Raw genomic sequence first — 18,628 nt, 5'->3', positions numbered from 1 at the left:
TCTCACAAACTAAAAAGTGTAGTACATTTCTGAGTCAAACCTAAATTTAGGATTTTAAGAAGAACCTCAAATTTGGGTCTCATATTTTACACTGGTACCGTTAGAATGAATTATCATAATTAGAATGAATTTTAACAAAGTGAGTAAGCGCATCTTGGGGAAAGATGTGGCCCTAAAATGAAAACGTTCCGTAGCTGTGCTACCGACACAGAAGCCAAGAGCGTCGCGTGGACGCCGAGCATCTGAATCTGGCTGGTGTGACAGAGAAACTGGATGTGTAATTTTAATAAGCTGTAAGTAATTGAAATTCTAATTAAAATAATCTCACGGGGCAGCTGGCTACCATCCTGGACAGCACAAACTTTTGTTGTAAATCTCAGTTCTGTTACTTATGATCTGTATGATTTGGGCATACTTTCTCACCAGTCTGTGCCTCCATTTCCTTATCTGTAAATGAGATGTTGTCAAATTTAAAACTGTCGATATGAACAGTTCTTAGCAATAGTGCCTGGCACAAGGGAAGCCCTGAGTCACTGTAACTTAGTATGAACGGGTACCAGTACAGTGGTGTTAGCAGTGGTATGGGGCTGGTGTGGGCAGTCCACAGGTGGTATAATCCATTACAGCAGAGTTTATGAAAGTTTCCTATCTTTGTCTCACATTCATGAAATATATGAAGATCCTAAAAAAAATGAGAGTATATCATCAGAAGTCATCTTTTGTTACCTCAAAAACAATGATCATGAAGACTATGTTAATACATATAAATACATTCATGAAATAATTTTAAGTGAAAAAAAATATAGGAGACTCTTAATCTCAGGAAACTAACTGAGGGTTGCTGAAGGGGTGTGTGTGTGTGTGTGTGTGTGTGTGTGTGTGTGGAGGGATGGGATGGCTGGGTGATGGACACCGGGGAGGGTATGTGTTGTGAGCACTGGGTGTTGTGTAAGACTGATGAATCACAGACCTGTACTCCTGAAACAAATAATACATTATATGTTAATAATAAAAAAATTAAAAAATAAAATAAAATTTCAATATATATATTTAAAAAAGAAAGAAAATAACATGTACACAATTGACCAGTTTATGTATGAAAAGCTCATATTTATATACCAACAAATATCAGAATTACGTACCATACTTGCTATCAGTTCGCAAATGTATCTTACAAACTTATGAGTTAGTTAGGGAAGTACAAGTCACCTGTCCAAATTAACTAGTTGATAATTGTCAGGTCTCTGTTTTCTGAATAAAAGTTAACACTCATTTCGTTGTATGTCAATAACTTTCGAAAGACGAATGCAAGTGATTTTACATTTTATACTAATTTTATTACATTCCAGTAATAAAAGAAACATTTCCAATTAAATAGGTGATACGAATTTCTATGTTCCTGGGTCAAATGCTATTTGGGGTAGGCCACAGCGACAAAAAACAACATTTCAAAGACAGCTCCTACTCCACTATCATCGGTGCCTCGTGTTTTATTCTTTGCCTTTGTTCTGTTTGCAAACAATAAAGAAAGGTTGAGAAACTGACGTCAAATAGCAGTAGTATTCTGCCTACTAGCTATCGTCTCGACTTGACCTGATAATGTGCAAAAGCTGATGTTGTCAGCACTCACAGTAATAACAGTTTACCTGTGAAGAATGAGTACGTACTTGTTAAGTTGTGTGTACAATATCAATGAATTCCAAAAGAAAGAAAACAAAACTAAAAATACAGTACCAGGACAGCAAACACAAAACCATCTTAAATCACCCCAGAGACTGTAAAATGAATTAGGACATTTAATGTTAGGTTTTTTATCTTGTGTTAGTTTAGCAAAAATTACTACCCTTGATCTATTCTCACAAATATAGCAATTTATGACAATGCAGTATCAGATGGCATGTAGGAAGCTTTGCTTTCAATTATTAATTAGAATAATACGAAATACTTGAAAATATTTTACCATAGTTTTCTTTGGCCATTTTTCATGTACACCTGCATATATAAGTTGCTTGTATATATAAAGTTTTCTTATAACGTTGCCATTATAAATTGTTGTGCAATTCTGTGTTCCATTTCTACCTATTGATTATATTGATCATTATCAAATTCATACATGGTCTTCATAGCCATCACTTAATAGCTTTAATATATGGAAGAAATTGTAAAAACATTTTAGGTCATTTTAACTAATTGGAGCCAGTAATATATAATATGTATCATAGACAGAGGTAAGAGTTGGGGCTTTTGAATGAGACAGTCATAATTTTGAATTCTGACCTAACTAACAGTGGTTCATTTCATCCATTCATTCAAAAATTATCTATTGCATGTGTACCATGTGTCAGACTTTGGTATAGTATGATACTGAGTATGTATTTATTGGATAGACATGGGCCCTACAATCACGGAACTTCATGTCTAATGAAGAATACAAGAAAATAAATAGAGAACACAGAAAAGTATAGGATGTTATCTTTCTACAGATGGCAGGGTGGAGAATGCTGATATTTGAGGAACGGGGGAATGCTTCTTAAAGTAAATGAAATTTCAAGCCAGTAGAAACAGCATGTGCAGAAGTCTTCAGATAAAAGAAAAGGAGAGCAAACACAATGAAATGAGGGCATGTAAGCAAACAAAGTATTCAGAGCTGAGCCTGTAGAGGTCAGATCATAAATTGTAAAGCATATTAAGGAATATAAACTTTATCCTGAGAGCACTAAGAAACAAAATAATCAGATTAATGTGTTAAAAATTTCCTCCAGAATTCTTTTTTTTTATTTCAAAATTCTATCTTTAAAATCTTTGCTAACATTACACTTACTTTTTCCCCTGAGGTTAGGATCAGGAAAAATATTTCCACTATCATCAATTCTATTCATTACATTAGAGATCACAGTGCAGGACAAGTAAGAGATATAAAATGTATAAATATTGGAAAGAAGAAGTAAAACTGATTTTATTTGCAGTTAACACATTTTGTTCATAAAAATGTCAAAATAATATACCTACAAACTCTTATATAAGAGTATATTTAGCGAGTTGCTGGATACAGGGTTAATATACAAAGAATTAATTGTACATCTGGCCTCAATACAATAATGAAATATATATATTTATATTATATGAATGTAGTCATATCAAAAATCATAAAATATCATAGGTATAGGTTTTTCAAAATATATGGAAGGTATCTACCCTGAAAACTACAAAACATTGTTGGGACAATTAAAGATCTAAATAAATTGAGAGATGTATAGGAATATATATCATTCCCCTAAACTGGAAGACTAAGACTGTTAAGATGTTATTTCTTCCTAAACTTTTCAATAATTTCTGTGAAATCAAAATTAAAACCTCAGATTTTTTGTTGTTATTGTTTAGGGTTGTGTGGTGTGTGTGTGTGTGTGTCTGTAAATTAACAAGGTCATTTTAAAATTTATAAGAAAATGCAGAGGACCTCTAATAGCCAACTCAAAACAAGAAAAACAAAGTTGGAGACTTACATTACCTGTTTATAAGACTTACCATAAAGCTACAATAACTAAGAACATACATACTGGCATAAATATATAAATGGACTAGAATAGAATAGAAGCAGACTCTCACATTTATGTTTATCTGAATTATGATTAAGATGCCACTGTAATTCAGTATGGAAAATACTGTTTTTGCCATAAATGATGCTGGAACCATTAGTATCCATATAGAGGGGAAAAGGAATTTTGATCCTTGTTTTATACCATACACAAAAAATAATTTAAAATGGATTACAAACTTATATCTTAGAAGTATAGACTATGAAACTTCTAAAAAAAGACATAGGAGAACATCTACATGGCCTTAAGGTAGGACAGAAAATTAAAAGCACCAACTACAAAAGAAAAATAATAAATACATTAGTCCTAATCAAAATTAGCGATTTAAGCCTTAAAATCATCATTAGGAGAATACTTATAATACATATCTGATAAAAATTTATATCTGGAATATATGAGAAAAAGAAAAAAAATGGGTACATTCTTCTGCCAAAAAGCAAAGCAAGATAATCGAGTGCACATGCCCATCTATAGATTTGTACAGGAATATTTACTTTGTTAATAAAAGCCCTAAACTGAAAGCAATCTATCAATGGAAGAGTACATAAATAAACTGTGAGCAATTTATACAATAGAATACTATACAGCAACATAAAGAATGAATATTATATGTATATATTTATTTTAGGTATATATGTATATACAGATGTGTATGTACATTTTTCAATATTTATATGTACACATTTTTTTTCTTTTCTTCTCAAATTATGACTACTCTCCATCTCATGGTTTGAAGGTTCTTTCCATCACTGTGTCTTCATAATTTATTTGGTATTAATTGATCAGGTTTAAGGGAGTTGATAAACAGGACAAAATCACATTATTAATGGAAAACTTGTTTATTATAATGAGTTTTGAGTAGGACATATCAGCAATTTATTTTATCTCCTCAACTTGGTGAGGAAAAAAAGGATTTTTTTACACTAAGAGATTTTAAATAATTTCATTTTCTAAAATGTGGGAACATTCCCATGTACACCTATTCAGTATAAACTTCTCCTTGTTTAATTTGTGCTTTTATGGATCTGACTTGATGCTAGAAATTTATAGTACAGCCAAGTTAAAATAAGAATAATTTTAGACTTATGTCATTGTATCGACATCCTTTTTAGCTGCTGCTGTCAGAAAGGATACACAGTAGAAAATAAACACGTTTACTGACACTCTCTTTAGATCCTAAGCCAAATTTGAACATTTTGAAATAAAAATGCTCTACTTTACCATCAGTAACTTCCAAATAGGCTTTTGTGATGATACTTCCGGCAACATTTAAAGTCTGGCAGATATAATAACCAACATCAGATCGTTGGACGTTAGTGATTGTGAGATCACCAGTCTGGGAGACTGAAAAGCGGCTGGTTGACTGTGGTGGCTGATATGAGAAAAGCAGATTCTAGAACGCAGTATTTGGGAGGAAAAAATAACATTAGGTTAATTGCTAGGTTCTAATATTTTTGGCATGTATACATATATATTTATAAATAGGTATATAAATGTATACAAACACATATACATACCACACACGCATACATACACAAATAAGCTAAATATTCTTTCATCACATACCCCCATGTATAGATGCACACATACACATAAACACAAAGTCTAATGATCTAGCCTTAAATAGGATCATCTTAAAATTTAAGTAAATTCTAAATATTGATCTGTACTTTTATAATTATCAATTTCAAACAATACCAGATATAGAAAAATATTTGGTATCAACAGAGTTAAAAGTTTTACATACTAATCGACACAAAGTCAAAAGCTTTGCTTTACATATGTATGACTATTAGGATTATAAACACTAAATCTTTTCATATATAAACAAAGGCAAAATTTAGACACATTCTAACAAATGAAGTTCAAAAATATCATTTTGGCACCATAACAAGTGTCTCTGTTATCTGTCTGCTATGAAAGTTCAGAAGCTTCTATCAAACTGTAAACAGTTTCTTATTTCTCCTGTTAGATGGTGAACATATCCGTTGTGGATTATTTTGAAAATCAAATATTAAATTTAAGCATTCATAATGGAGTTTTATTTATCTTTCTATATAAGTTAACCTGTATACAAAGTCAACACAAGATATGATTTGTTTTCAGGTACAAATTTCTCACTATGAGTCAAAATTTGTTCCCTTGTTAGAGAGAGTGTATATTTCATGGGAAATAACACTTCGTTCATTGTTTTTCATGAAATAAAGTCAAGATTTCTTCTAACCAAATTAAGTTGTTCCTTTTTAAAAGTTTAATTGCTTTTTAACATATATAATTTTATAAAGGCTTATCTACTATTCCATGAATACGTGTCCAATGACAAAATTGTAGGAAAAAGTAAGTTGTATCATTAAACCAAGCCAAACCAAGTCAAAATTATTTCAAGACTTAACATAGTTCAAATAATTTAATGAATAATTTATTTAATAACTAAGTAAAACATTTAAATATTACTCTTCTAAGAACTTTAGTGGATTTACTATTACCACTATGTAGGTTTTCTTATATAATACACTTCTAATTCTTTCTGTTGTACTAAAATATTTCATTTTTTCTTGTCTATAGTTTGCTATCAGCAAATTAAGTCTTTGAGGCCAAATGGAATGTGTTAGAATCAACGAAGGTTCTATATCTCAAATGAGGGTCTACATACCATAATCAAGTTATATTTGCCTACCAAAGTGAAAACAAATGTGAACTTGATGCATTGCCTACAAAAGGTTAGTGAGTGCAGTCAGTAACCTACTTATATATTACCTATTGTAACACATTAGAAGCAAGACCATGAAACAACTCGCCCAAGACTGATTTAAGCAAAAAATAAAAAAGGTTAGGAATAACTGTATTAAAAATGAATGAGAGTCTTTTTTACACATATCAAAAACAAGTAAAGGGAAACGCTTCTCTTGTTGAAGAAGGCAAGTTAATAAAAGATGAGAAAAAAGGGCATATAAAAACGATTTTAAAGTTTCTTATTATCTTCAAAGTGAAATTATTTCAAAATTTCCTTTTTATTAAGCTGAACCCCAATAGTGAACTTAGAGTCTGTAAGAGCATAGAGCTTTATATTGTAGCTCAATGTATATAGAAAAATCTGGTTTATAAAATGTTTAGTTATTTGATAGCAAATGGCAATCACATATGATAGTTTTCAAAGAATTAGAATATACTGAACTATATTTAACATGACATCTGTACTAAATAGACTACCACATAGTTTGATGAATCTTTTATTGACATATATAAATTGATATATATATGTATATATATATATATAATTGATATCTATTTATCTATACACACACAGACATAGACATACAGACATACATAAAGAAGTGAAGAAGACATTTGAGATTCCTGGTGTTTTCAGAGAAATTGCACTGAGTAATTATCATCTCTTTTAAATATGTGTAAATCTCTTTTAACATATAATTACAGGGGCGCCTGGGTGGCACTGTTAAGCGTGGGACTCTTGCTTTCAGCTCAGGTCATGATCTCACGGTTCTGAGATTAAGTCCCAAATCAGCTCTGCACTCAGCACAAGGTCTGCTTAAGACCCTCTCCTCCTCTACCTCTGCCCTTCCACCCCACGTGTGTGCAAGTGCTCTCTGACTAAAATAAATACATACATCTTCAAAAAAACCCACAATTACAGATATCTGAATAATATAAATAATTAAATTATGTTGAGAAAAAGTGTATTTTTTTTAATGTGGCTGAATTGGAAATAAAGGTAAATTTAATGTGATAATTACTATGCAATACACCACCCCATGTACAAAAGCTAGGAAGGGAAATTTGCTTTTAGATTTATAAGAATGAAGGAAATTTTGTCTTCTCTCTCATAGTTGAAATTTTCTAGGGCATTCAGAGATTTTTTTTTCAATTCTCTTCAAGTATCAGCTATACGACTAAATAATGTTTTGGTTTTTCGTATATATCTGGCACCCACCTTTCCTGACTGAAATATTAGAATAAGGTCTTACCTGACTCCCCTCTCTTCTCCAAAAAATAGCTGGTTGAGGATTTCCGGTTGCTTCACACTGGAACGTTACAGTTCGTCCCAAGGCAACAACCTGGTCACGGGGTTTCACAACGAAGTGTGGAGGTTCTAAAGGAGATGAGACAAATTATCCAAATCAAAACCAAGGTTCTAAAGGAGATGAAACAAATTATCCGAATCAAAACCATGTAGTTATTATCCTAATTGAGAAAATTTGCTGGTATCCCAGGTGCTGCCGTTATTTTATACAACTCATTATGCACTGTAAGATGTAATGTACCCGTTCTCATCCTTAATTTAATTGAAACTAAATTAAGTGCGTAGTTATAGAAAGGAATAGAACTTTTTTGTGTGAAGAGGTTTTTGTTTTTCTTTAATCTGCTGACCTTTTAAGATTAACCTCCACATTAAAAAGAATTCTTGAGCTGCCATTTGTCCCTTTACTTTCAAAGTATACCTGAAATTTGTATGAATAAATATCTTTTCTCATTTAGAGCTGCTTAAAGGTGAATGGACTTTAATCATATACCCAAGGACCTCCTGATGTAAGTAGGCCCTAAAATTACTTTAATTTAACTCGAAAGCTCCTGAAATGCTACCATGAAAATTATCACCATTTAGAATCTTCAGTCCAATTACTTGAATAGAAATGAATTTAAAGCAATAGTAGAGTCAAATGCCTCCTTCATTTACATAGGCAAGGGCATGTTCGAACAGAATATATATGGAAATGAGGGCAAATTTGAAACATCTGCTCATCCTGACATTATAAATACTGCCAGCTTTGTCCAAACTGTTTGATTTATACAGACTTAAATGGCCACTTCATCCAGCAGTAAATAGAGTGTCAGAAAATTGTGTCAGTTACATTGAGAGCAATGGCAGCTGAAAACATTTGGTGTGCTGATGGAGTCACTGGGGGGGGGGGAGTTTGTTTGGGGGCCATGCTTTATGCTTAGGAAAATGTGCACTGAATGTAAGTCTTTTTACCTACTGTTTACACTTTTCAAATGCATTTCTTATCAGCTGTCTGAAACACCTAATTATTCTCCTCTCTTGTCTCAGTTCACACGGAAGTGAACTTTTCAAGCCAGGCATCTAACAGTTTATACAGGACAGGGTTCTCCCAATCCACTTTTAAGACTGTTCCATTATTAAAATTACTTTTAGTTACTTATATCAGTCACTTGGGATAACGCCTTCAAGGGAACGTGAACCAAAAATTATATTCAGATTATGTCCACAAAGGCTACCACCCTGCTCACAAGAATATGATTTCTTTGTTAAGGAAGGTGAGGGTTTGAAAAGGTACTTTCCTCTTGATCAATACTGTCTAGGCAACTGCATCTAAGACAGATATACAAATATTCATAATATATATTATATATAAATTTTGTAAATCTCTCATGTGAAATATAAACCTCTTAAAAAGAGAGAGAGAGAGAGTAATAGAACTTGCTACAGATTGCATTGTGGCAAAACTGAAGAAAGCAATTAGATCTCCTAACTTCTAGATTAGTGTGATTTCTTCCATACTCCCTTTTTATTTTTAATTGAGGTTTAGTAAAAATTATACCATTTGACTAGAAAATTATAGGAGACCTGAAAAATCAGGTCAAATGCCTTCAAATGTCCTGTAACTTATAGGGAAGAAAATACGAAGTTAGGAGATATAGTTTAGGTTCAATTTGGTAACGTTGAAGTTCTAGCTTATAATTTTTTTAAACTCTGATTGTAATTGAGTGGTTTACTCATGCATTTAGCAAACACTATCATTATCCAGGTATAATAACAGACATGTATATCATCGCCTGGGGATTTTCCTCCATATACATCCATATAGGAGCATTGGATTCCTTAGTTAGGGGCTGGAATAATTGAGGTAGAAATCAGATCAAGAAATTGAAAGGATTGACTGGCTAATAAACTAAATCCAGAAGAGGGTTTGGTTTGTTTCAATAAAAGAAAAACAAATGATTAATTAAATGACTGTGAGAATATGACTTTCCAATATGCAGGGAATTTGAGTAGGAAAATGTAAATGTTCAAACCACTCAGAGAAGTATAAACTTCGGGTGGTCTCTTTCCTAAATCTCAGAAGCATGTCTAATAACGTGTGCCAGAACCCATGTTTCTTTTATAAAATGCCAGCTCTCCTCCAACCTCAAAGACTTATTTGGGAACAAGGGATACAAACCCTTATGCTAACTACATTTATCCTGCAGCAATCCTTCCACACAGGATATCTGCCTGGAAATGAATTTACTATATTTTGCAGGCATATTCTCGAGCCAACATCAACAGTGACATCAGCCACAAGATATGTCTTAGAAATATAACTGTAAAAAATCCTTTTCTACATGTATGTTAAATATTTGATATAAATATATCTCTATGAAAATGTAAATAGATTAAATGGGCCTCTATCAATTTATCACCATCATCTACCTTTTTGGATTGAGAAGGCCATTCATCACATCCATCTATTTGATGTTTATGATAGAATGTTGGGACATTTTTCAAAGGCTACATTTAAACTCGCTATAATTAAAAATATACAACCATCTCACTAATGTCATATATTAGTCACTGTTGAAAATTTAGAAAATTAGACAAACGAAGAAAAAAAGAAGAGCTACCCATAATTCAACCATGCAAATTGGAACATAGTGTTTTAAAATATTCTTCTATAATATCATTTCAATAACTGCTTAATAATCGATATACAAATTACTTAAATTACTTAACCAAAATATTGTTTTAAAATCTGGGTTTGTTTCCAATTTTCACTACTAGAAACAGTAGTGACATTAACATCTTTCCCAATTATATTCAAGATGATTTCAACTGATGCCTCCCCATAGGGCACTTTTCCTAACTTCACTAACACTGAACAGTAACATCTTTGCCGAACTGAGAATACAGCCTCCTATTAATTAGCCTTTTTATGTTTGTGAAATTAAACATTTATCTTCACATTACCCTGTCAGTGATACCCTATTTGTTGTGAATATTGTATTCCTATGCTTATCTTTTTTATTTCTAAGAACTATTGATAGGCAAAAATTTTATCCATTTCTCGTATATGTTGTAGATATATTTTTTCATTTTGTCGACAGTCTTTCTAATCTGGTTAACCATTTTTTGGTATTCATTCTATCAATAAAATGTAGATTATATAATATGTAATAAATTATGTAAACATTCACATCCATTTTCATCCTATTTTTTGTCTTTACTTCTTTATGTTTAAATATTAATCCATATATATTTTTACATATACGGTAGCATCTGGAAAGCTATTTTTTTCAAACAGTCCCTTATTGCATCCCCATTATTGAACAATCCATTCTATCTGTATTAGTATGAACACTGTTAGATTATTTGTATAGCTCTTAAACTTAAAAAATAGGGAGCTTCTCTTAGGGTCAAATTGTTTCCTGGCATACCACTTAGTACCCTCATGCAAAATTCTCCAAAAATGGTGTTCCAGCATTTTTAAAGGGTGAATGTACCTTCCCCAACGTACTGATCATGAGAGTACTTAGAAACCTAGTGACTACTTATATAAGGACAAGTGTTTATCTGAGCAAACTTCAATAAATTTTGGGAACATCATGCAATTATTTCTTACATAAAATGAAATGAACCTGACACATAGAAATGAAAATGAATGCATACAGCCCTAAGTGCAAGGTTATTTATTCATCAGTAGGACTTTGAATCACCATTACCGAAGACTAGTTACAAAAGCTCAGGTTGACAAACATGAATTCATAAACATAGTTTGGATTAAAAAAAAACCCAAATCATTCTCTGGGCACCTATTGTTGTTTATCTTGTGAAATATAAACTGAAATAGTACTTAACCATAATATAGTCCTGTCACTTATTTTATCACTCAATTAAGGAGAGAAAAAAATAAAAGGATGCAGATCACATATCATTTAATAAGACAAAGTTAGCAACCCCGTTACCTTTACTCTTTGTCACAGTTACCCATACTTCCTGCAGACTTTATTCTGTGCAGTCTGTCTTTGTGGCCAATGACAAGTGAAACATGGAGGCTGATTGGTTGAAGGACATGGAAGGGTATGGATGGAAAGGGGAAGAGAAGTTCCAGTCACAGTGACACGGTGATTAGAAGATGGCCAATAAAATGTCAACTTACCAGACCCAACTAAAACAAAAAAAAGAAAACATGAAATAAATAAAAAATAAACAGAAACGAAACAGAAAAAGTAATAAGATTTGACTTAACAATGATATTTCTTTTAAAGTAAAATAAAGAACACGTTAATATTTGGCTCATACGGTCCATGAATGAATATTTGTTAGCATTTTAAGTATAATCATGAGTAACTTAAGAAAAATAGAAATGAATCTTAAAATCTCTACTATGATTAAATGACAGAGCTACAATGGATGATAGCCATACAATTATAAAACACATTTCAATGACTACATTTTGCTATCAGATGGCAGGGTTAAATAACTACATATGTAATGGGTTTAAAAACACTATAAATCTTAACTGCTAATGCTACTTAGAATAGAAATCAAGCATCTTAATCAAAGATAAAGTAGTGTTAAATCATACAACTCCACCATCAGATTAATTTTTAAAAGGTTCGTGCTACCAATGATATTCTATTAAATCCATGTTTCTCATACTTGAATAAGCACATAAGTCACCCTAAGACCTGGTTAAAATACAAATTATAATTCCATAGGTCAGGAGTGTGGCCTGAGATTTTGCATTTCTAACAAGCACTCAGGTCCTGCTGGTCCAGGACTGTAGGCCGAGTAGCAAGGTTACTAAAAGGTGTTACACCTAAATGCTTGCAGAATTTTAATTGAGAAGACACACTGAAAAAATGTGAACCCATGAAAACAGATAAAACTTAATAAACCTATTTAATGAAGTCATAATCACATTACCTGCTTTCAAGGCTGAAACATTTTATTTTTTATTTTTATTTTAAAGATTTTATTTATTTATTTAACAGAGAGAGACAGCCAGCGAGAAAGGGAACACAAGCAGGGGGAGTGGGAGAGGAAGAAGCAGGCTCCCAGCAGAGGACCCTGATGTGGGGCTCGATCCCAGGGCGCTGGGATCATGCCCTGAGCCAAAGGCAGACACTTAATGACTGAGCCGCCCAGGCGCCCCCAAGGTTGAAACATTTTAATACAGAAAGCTCAAGTAACACATACTTTAAATACCAGAAAATGACTGTTTTGTTTTGCTCTTTTAGAAACAAAGGTGATAACTGCCGAATGCAGAAGTTTTCCATAATAGCCCCATATACAGACTCAATATATTCGACTCAATAAATCACTCCCACATCTTTAAGCAAATTAAAATTAATTTAACTTGTAGTTATTTAAACTGTAGTTTAAATAAATAAACTATGCCAAACACTGCTGCTGTGAAATGGTACAATTTTAAAATACTGAGACTACAACAAGACAGAACACAACAAAAAACTTCCATCAGACTATGAACAGCCTTCTCAAGTTATTTCCCGGGCTGAATCAGAAATTACATTTCCTTAATGCCCGCCACCAGGGAAAAATACAACACAAGGGAGTGCGGAAAGCTCAGGTGTCTGATGGGATCACAGGACATTCTGGTACAATGTATGGTCTGAAGTAATGTTTTCAAGCTCGATTTATGTCGCTTTGCTTTTGCTTTATGGGTATGCTCAGTAATCCACGCAGAAGGATAAAAATGTATGCTTTAAATAAAATACAGAATAATAAAAAAAATGAAAAGCGAAATAAAACATAGACAAACATTCTCTTGCCAATTGTTACCATGTGAGCAAAATTTAAAGGTAACGCAAAAATACATTTCAACTCACATGTTCCCTTCGTGAGTAAAAAAATTTGTCTTTCTTTTTTACTCTAAAGAAAAAAAAAACTTTAAGTGTAATATTTCGTGGGCTCAGGCAAGGAAAGTTAAAATATAAAACAAAACAAAAAAAAAAAAAAAGGAAAAAAAAAAAGCTTTTCTCAACTTAGTTAGGCATGATCTAGGCAATGCTACCTAGATTTAAAAACAGACTTTTTGAATCCTTCAAGATACTCTCTTTTAAGTAACAGGAAGAAATATTTAGAAACTATCAGAAAAAGAACCTGACAAACTGCAGCAATAGAATTTTGCTTTGAAAAAGCAAAAGGTGATAGAATTATCTTTTGGAATAACCTGTGAAAATAAATTTGATATTAGATAGATACAGTTAAGAGTAAGCCTTATTTATTTATTTATTTATTTATTTTAAGAGTAAGCCTTATTTAAAGTCAAGAGACTACAGGAATGATTCTTAAAGATTTTCTAGTCATACATTTTTAGTAATTTAAAATTCCTGAAACATCTCAAAAAATATTCAACATGTTAGAAACAAGAAAATTACTAAGAAGCAGATCATTTAAAGTTTTAAAAGTGCTTTTCCCTGCTTCGAGGTTTATCCAGTGATCAAGCCAGAGGAGTTGAATCTTTCATTAATTAAAACCCAATGTGTTCAAGACTTCTGGCTGATGTATTTGCCTATCACATCAATGACAAACGACAAGTGGAAAATATTTCATAAAGTTATCTAAGAACAACATCTAACACAGAAGCTTCCAAAGCATCCGAGCTTTTTGAGACTACCCTATCTTGCATGATCATTTAAGCTTTTAACAACCATGATTATCAGGAAATGATGTCTCTTATCTAAATGAAAACCTGCCTGTCACAATTTAACCCCCCTTTTTATTTTTTCTAGTTTCAGGAAGCAAATACATGCCATTAATATCCTCCATATAAAATCCTTTTACTCACTAAATGATAGAAATTTCTTTAAGTTTTTCTCAGATTTCCCTTTTTACCATACATCTCTCAGGGTCAGGTCAAATAATTTGCTTTCCATACAGACAGTAGGGACCTTCTATACAACAATCAGGGCCCATTATTGCCCAGTTAGGTATGTCCAGAAAGAAGCCAAGAAAAGCAGAGTAATTTGGATCATGTTCATTCATTATCCCCAGAAGTCTGTGGTTTATGGGTGGCCTCACTCCTACACTCCCCTAACTCTTGTCCACTCCTTTTCTTTCCACTTTAAAGGCTAAGAGCACCTCTACCACAACTCCCTTTTCTTGTTAAGAAAGAGGAAAAGCCTGTCTGTCTCTGTCTCTAATAAAACAATAAAACTATAAAATGTTAGCGCTGGAAGTGACCTTAGAACTTACCAGTCTAATCCTATCCTTTTTGCATGAGAAAATGGGAACCTAAATTGTTCAATAACTTCCTCAAGGTCACAGATGACTAACCAAAGACTGCTTTTTCAACTAAATTCAAGGCTTTTTGACTAAATTTGAGTCTCTGTATACATTTTCCTACTGGTTAGCCAGTTTGCGAGGAACTGTATGCAACAGGACATAAAAGGTATTTGGTTTTACATTTAAACTGTCATAAAATGTTTACCCTAAAACCCTTACCATTAAAATAATTACTACCTACATATAAAAACTTACTAAAATAACTGCTCATGATATTAAAAATCTTTTAAAAATAATTAGCTATAGTTTTAAAAAGACATGGAAAATTAACAGATTAGAAAACAGGAGGCTTAAAACTTCTTGAAAAGTTCACCTTTTGGAAAAAAAAGGTGATCTTTTTTAAGGGTGAACCAATTTTCATCATTTCATCACTTGAAATCATTATAAACTGAATAATACTCTTTTGAAAGGTAAGAACAAATCATATTTCCACATAATTACTTTTATAGTAAATATGTTAAGTAGGAAGTAAAATAAACTAAAAAAGTAACTATGTATTTTTAAGAGAGTAAAACTTGCTATTTTTTTAACATGTCAACATTATGCAGATTACAATCCAACTTTAGTAACATCTCTAAATTTTTTTATATCTGAGGGAGTTTAGAAAGGGGTGAGGGATCAGAAAATTTGCCACAAAACTGAGTTTGCATAAAAAACACACTGCTTTCACCTAGATTATATTATCTTGGTGGGATGGAGGGGAATTATGCGAAGTCTAAATATATATATATATATACACACACACACACACACATTTATATAATACATATAAACTATATAATTAGTTTATATAATTATTACATTCTGGTTCCTGATTGTCAAAAAGAAAAAAGCTTTCTTTAAAATATTTGGAGACATACAAATATTACATACTTGACTAATACTTTTTTTAAAAGTTTAAAATGGAAGAATTTAGCCTTTCTCTTTCCCTTTCTCCCTCCTTTCCTCCTTTCCTTCCTTTTTCCTTCTCTCCTCCCTCCTCCCCTATCTCTCTCTCTCTCTCACACACACATACACACACTCACTCACTCTCTCACACGCACTTAGAATAAGAAACTTTCTTAATCTTTTGACTGTGACATCAAAGGACCCCCAGTTGTTTAATTACTTTAAAATCTTCTAAGAATATACATTGTTCAGACAATAATCTTTAGGTATAAATAAGAAGCTAAGAGAAGCAAAAATGGAAGGAAAGAAGGAAGGAAGGGAGGGAGGGAGGAAGGAAGGAAGGAAGGAAAGAGGGAAGCTTTCTTCTATTCGCTTGTCATATACGGAGACAAGAGTCAGAAAGATGACAAATGTCTGAAAAAATATGCAGAAGCTAGAGAAAGAGGCTTTTTTTTTTTTTTATCTGAGAAAATAAGGTAGCTGTACAGATACTTAAGTCTTCAGATTAGGTCTAATAAATACTGGGAGCAGCCAATCTTGATAACTACTTAGGCCAGAAGAGAAGAAGATAATGGGCCTAAATAATAGCATGAGTGACTTAGGAAAAGTACAGAGAAGAAGCAGTTAACAGTAAAGGTCACTGAACCATGAATTGGTTGCCAACTGTGATGTCTCCAGAGGTCTTTAAAAATGGGATTTATTTCCATTTGGGCACAACAGTTTAGCTATAACCCTGTCTGGTAAAGGAATAGAGTAGTTGACTCTTGAAGTGCTTTGTCCGCTATGATTTTAAGAGTATAGAAATTCAGAGGCAAAGCAGGATAATGGATACATCCCTCTGGGAAATATTCCCAATATTTTCCCTTCAGATTATGTATTCTTATACAAACATATACTCTACTAGAAAACGTCCTCAAAAATATTCTTTTCAGTTAATATTACCTTACGTTGATGAAGTACTTTATACACATAGCTCGTATGATAAATACAGAAGATATAAGAAAATTCCAAGAAAATATTTGCACAATTAACACAACAATGATTAAAATTTTGATATTTTTACACATAGCTCGTATGATAAATACAGAAGGTATAAGAAAATTCCAAGAAAATATTTGCACAATTAACACAACAATGATTAAAATTTTGATATTTTTACACCAAGATCTCAACTTTTGCAGAATAATGGCAAATATATTCAGTTTATCCTTATTAAATAAAGTATTAAGATTCTTCACTGTTAGCAATGGGCGATATAATTATTTTGAAATGTGACAACAGAGGACTGCCACAGTATGTGAGTCTAAAATAATTTAAGTATTCTAAACTCCTAGAATAACTCTATAAAAAATGTTGTAGTTAACTGAATTTATCTATGGCAAAATCAATCCTATTAGTAAACATCAGAGAACTATAAGTGAAATCACCATGACTATGGAATTCTGTTAATTCACAGATATTAGTATTCATTATTAGTAACTAAATTCTAATGAATCTTTAAATTGATGTGATTCTTTTTCATTCTCATATCATTTTTTTCATTGACTAGTAGGGCTCAATTAATAAATCCAACAGACTCGGACTGTAAACACCACTTTCCAGAAGAAGGTGAATGAAATAAAATAGTGAGTTACAAGACTCTTTGGAGAAGAAATACATTTTTATTAAAACAGAGGAATACTCAAATTTTCAAGTAGTGAAGCTAGCTACCTTTGAACTGACAGAACCCAGTCACTGTTAGCCAGAGAAATTATACGCATACATCCTCATGAATGATAATATCTCTAACAATTAAAAACACTTAGGATTTTTTAATACTAGGTGTGATTTCTTTTGGGGGAAAAGACTGAGTTTAACTTAAAAGCCTGTCATTATGTCTTTCAACTTTTCAGACATAAAAATAGAGTGATTAAGAGGCGCATCTTTAGAATATATTTAATAGATACATAAAATACTATGAACTTTTCCCCTCCACTCAAATGTCTCCCACTTCTTGTGGATCACTGGTTCTGAGACAAGTCTGGTTGTCACAACTGAAGGGGAGTGCCACTGGCATCTAATGGAGGGAGGCCAGGGAGGCTGATAAACATCCTACAAAGCCCAAGACAGCTGCTGGCAACAGGAATGATCCAACCCCACATGTTAATAGTGCCAGGACTTGCTACAGATTAGCTGTTCAATTGAAAGTTTAACAGAATAGTAAGGAAGAATTATTTTCCCATAAATATACACAAAATAATTTGTACAATGCCTGATGTATCAAAGACACTCAGAAAAAGTTAATATTTTCCCCTTTTCCTTCCACTTCTAACAAAGGCCCCACTTTTCTTTTTTTAAAATATTTGTTATTTATTTATGAGAGAGACAGAGGGAGAGTGTGAGCAGGGGAAGGGGTAGAGGGAAAGAACACGAGAGAAGCAGACTCCCGGCTGAGGAGGAATCCCGAAGTGGGGCTGGAACCCAGGACCCTGAGATCATGATCTGAGCCAAAGGCAGACACTGAATGAACTAAGCCACCCAGGCGCCCGTTCGGAAAGCACTTATGAAGTGGTGCAACTTAGTTATCTGCCTACTAAAGAGCCTGAAACTGAAATGCAACTACCTGGCAATCTATGACCACGTGTGTGCCACCTGACACAGGACCTCAGGATCATAATTTTGATGTTAATATTCCCTAAATCAATTTAGAAAGCCAGAAACCTGGCTCTCTTTTCTCCCTCCTCCTTGAGATGTACAATTCATTACCAAATGTCATAGTTTTTATTTCCGAACTCCTCGTGCATTTCATTTCCCTCTTTCTGGCTCTACTGCCACCACT

At 32.7% G+C, this 18,628-nt stretch overlaps 1 protein-coding gene across 1 annotated transcript in view; it reads right to left on the bottom strand.

Annotated features, from left to right (window-relative positions):
* Positions 1 to 18,628, bottom strand: part of ROBO1 (roundabout guidance receptor 1) — a 763,832-nt gene that overhangs the window by 72,679 nt on the left and 672,525 nt on the right. Inside the window, exons 8-10 of the mRNA XM_057306889.1 lie at positions 11,771 to 11,779; positions 7,583 to 7,707; positions 4,818 to 4,989 (exon numbers count right to left, since the gene is read on the bottom strand). Coding sequence (XP_057162872.1) covers positions 4,818 to 4,989; positions 7,583 to 7,707; positions 11,771 to 11,779 — 306 coding nt within the window. The remainder of the gene's footprint in view (positions 1 to 4,817; positions 4,990 to 7,582; positions 7,708 to 11,770; positions 11,780 to 18,628) is intronic.

The sequence above is a fragment of the Ursus arctos genome, unplaced genomic scaffold (genome assembly GCF_023065955.2).
Source record: "Ursus arctos isolate Adak ecotype North America unplaced genomic scaffold, UrsArc2.0 scaffold_4, whole genome shotgun sequence".
Classification (NCBI taxonomy): Eukaryota; Metazoa; Chordata; class Mammalia; order Carnivora; family Ursidae; genus Ursus; species Ursus arctos.
The sequence above is the reverse complement of the archived record's forward strand: the minus strand, read 5'-3'. Positions and strand labels throughout refer to the sequence as shown.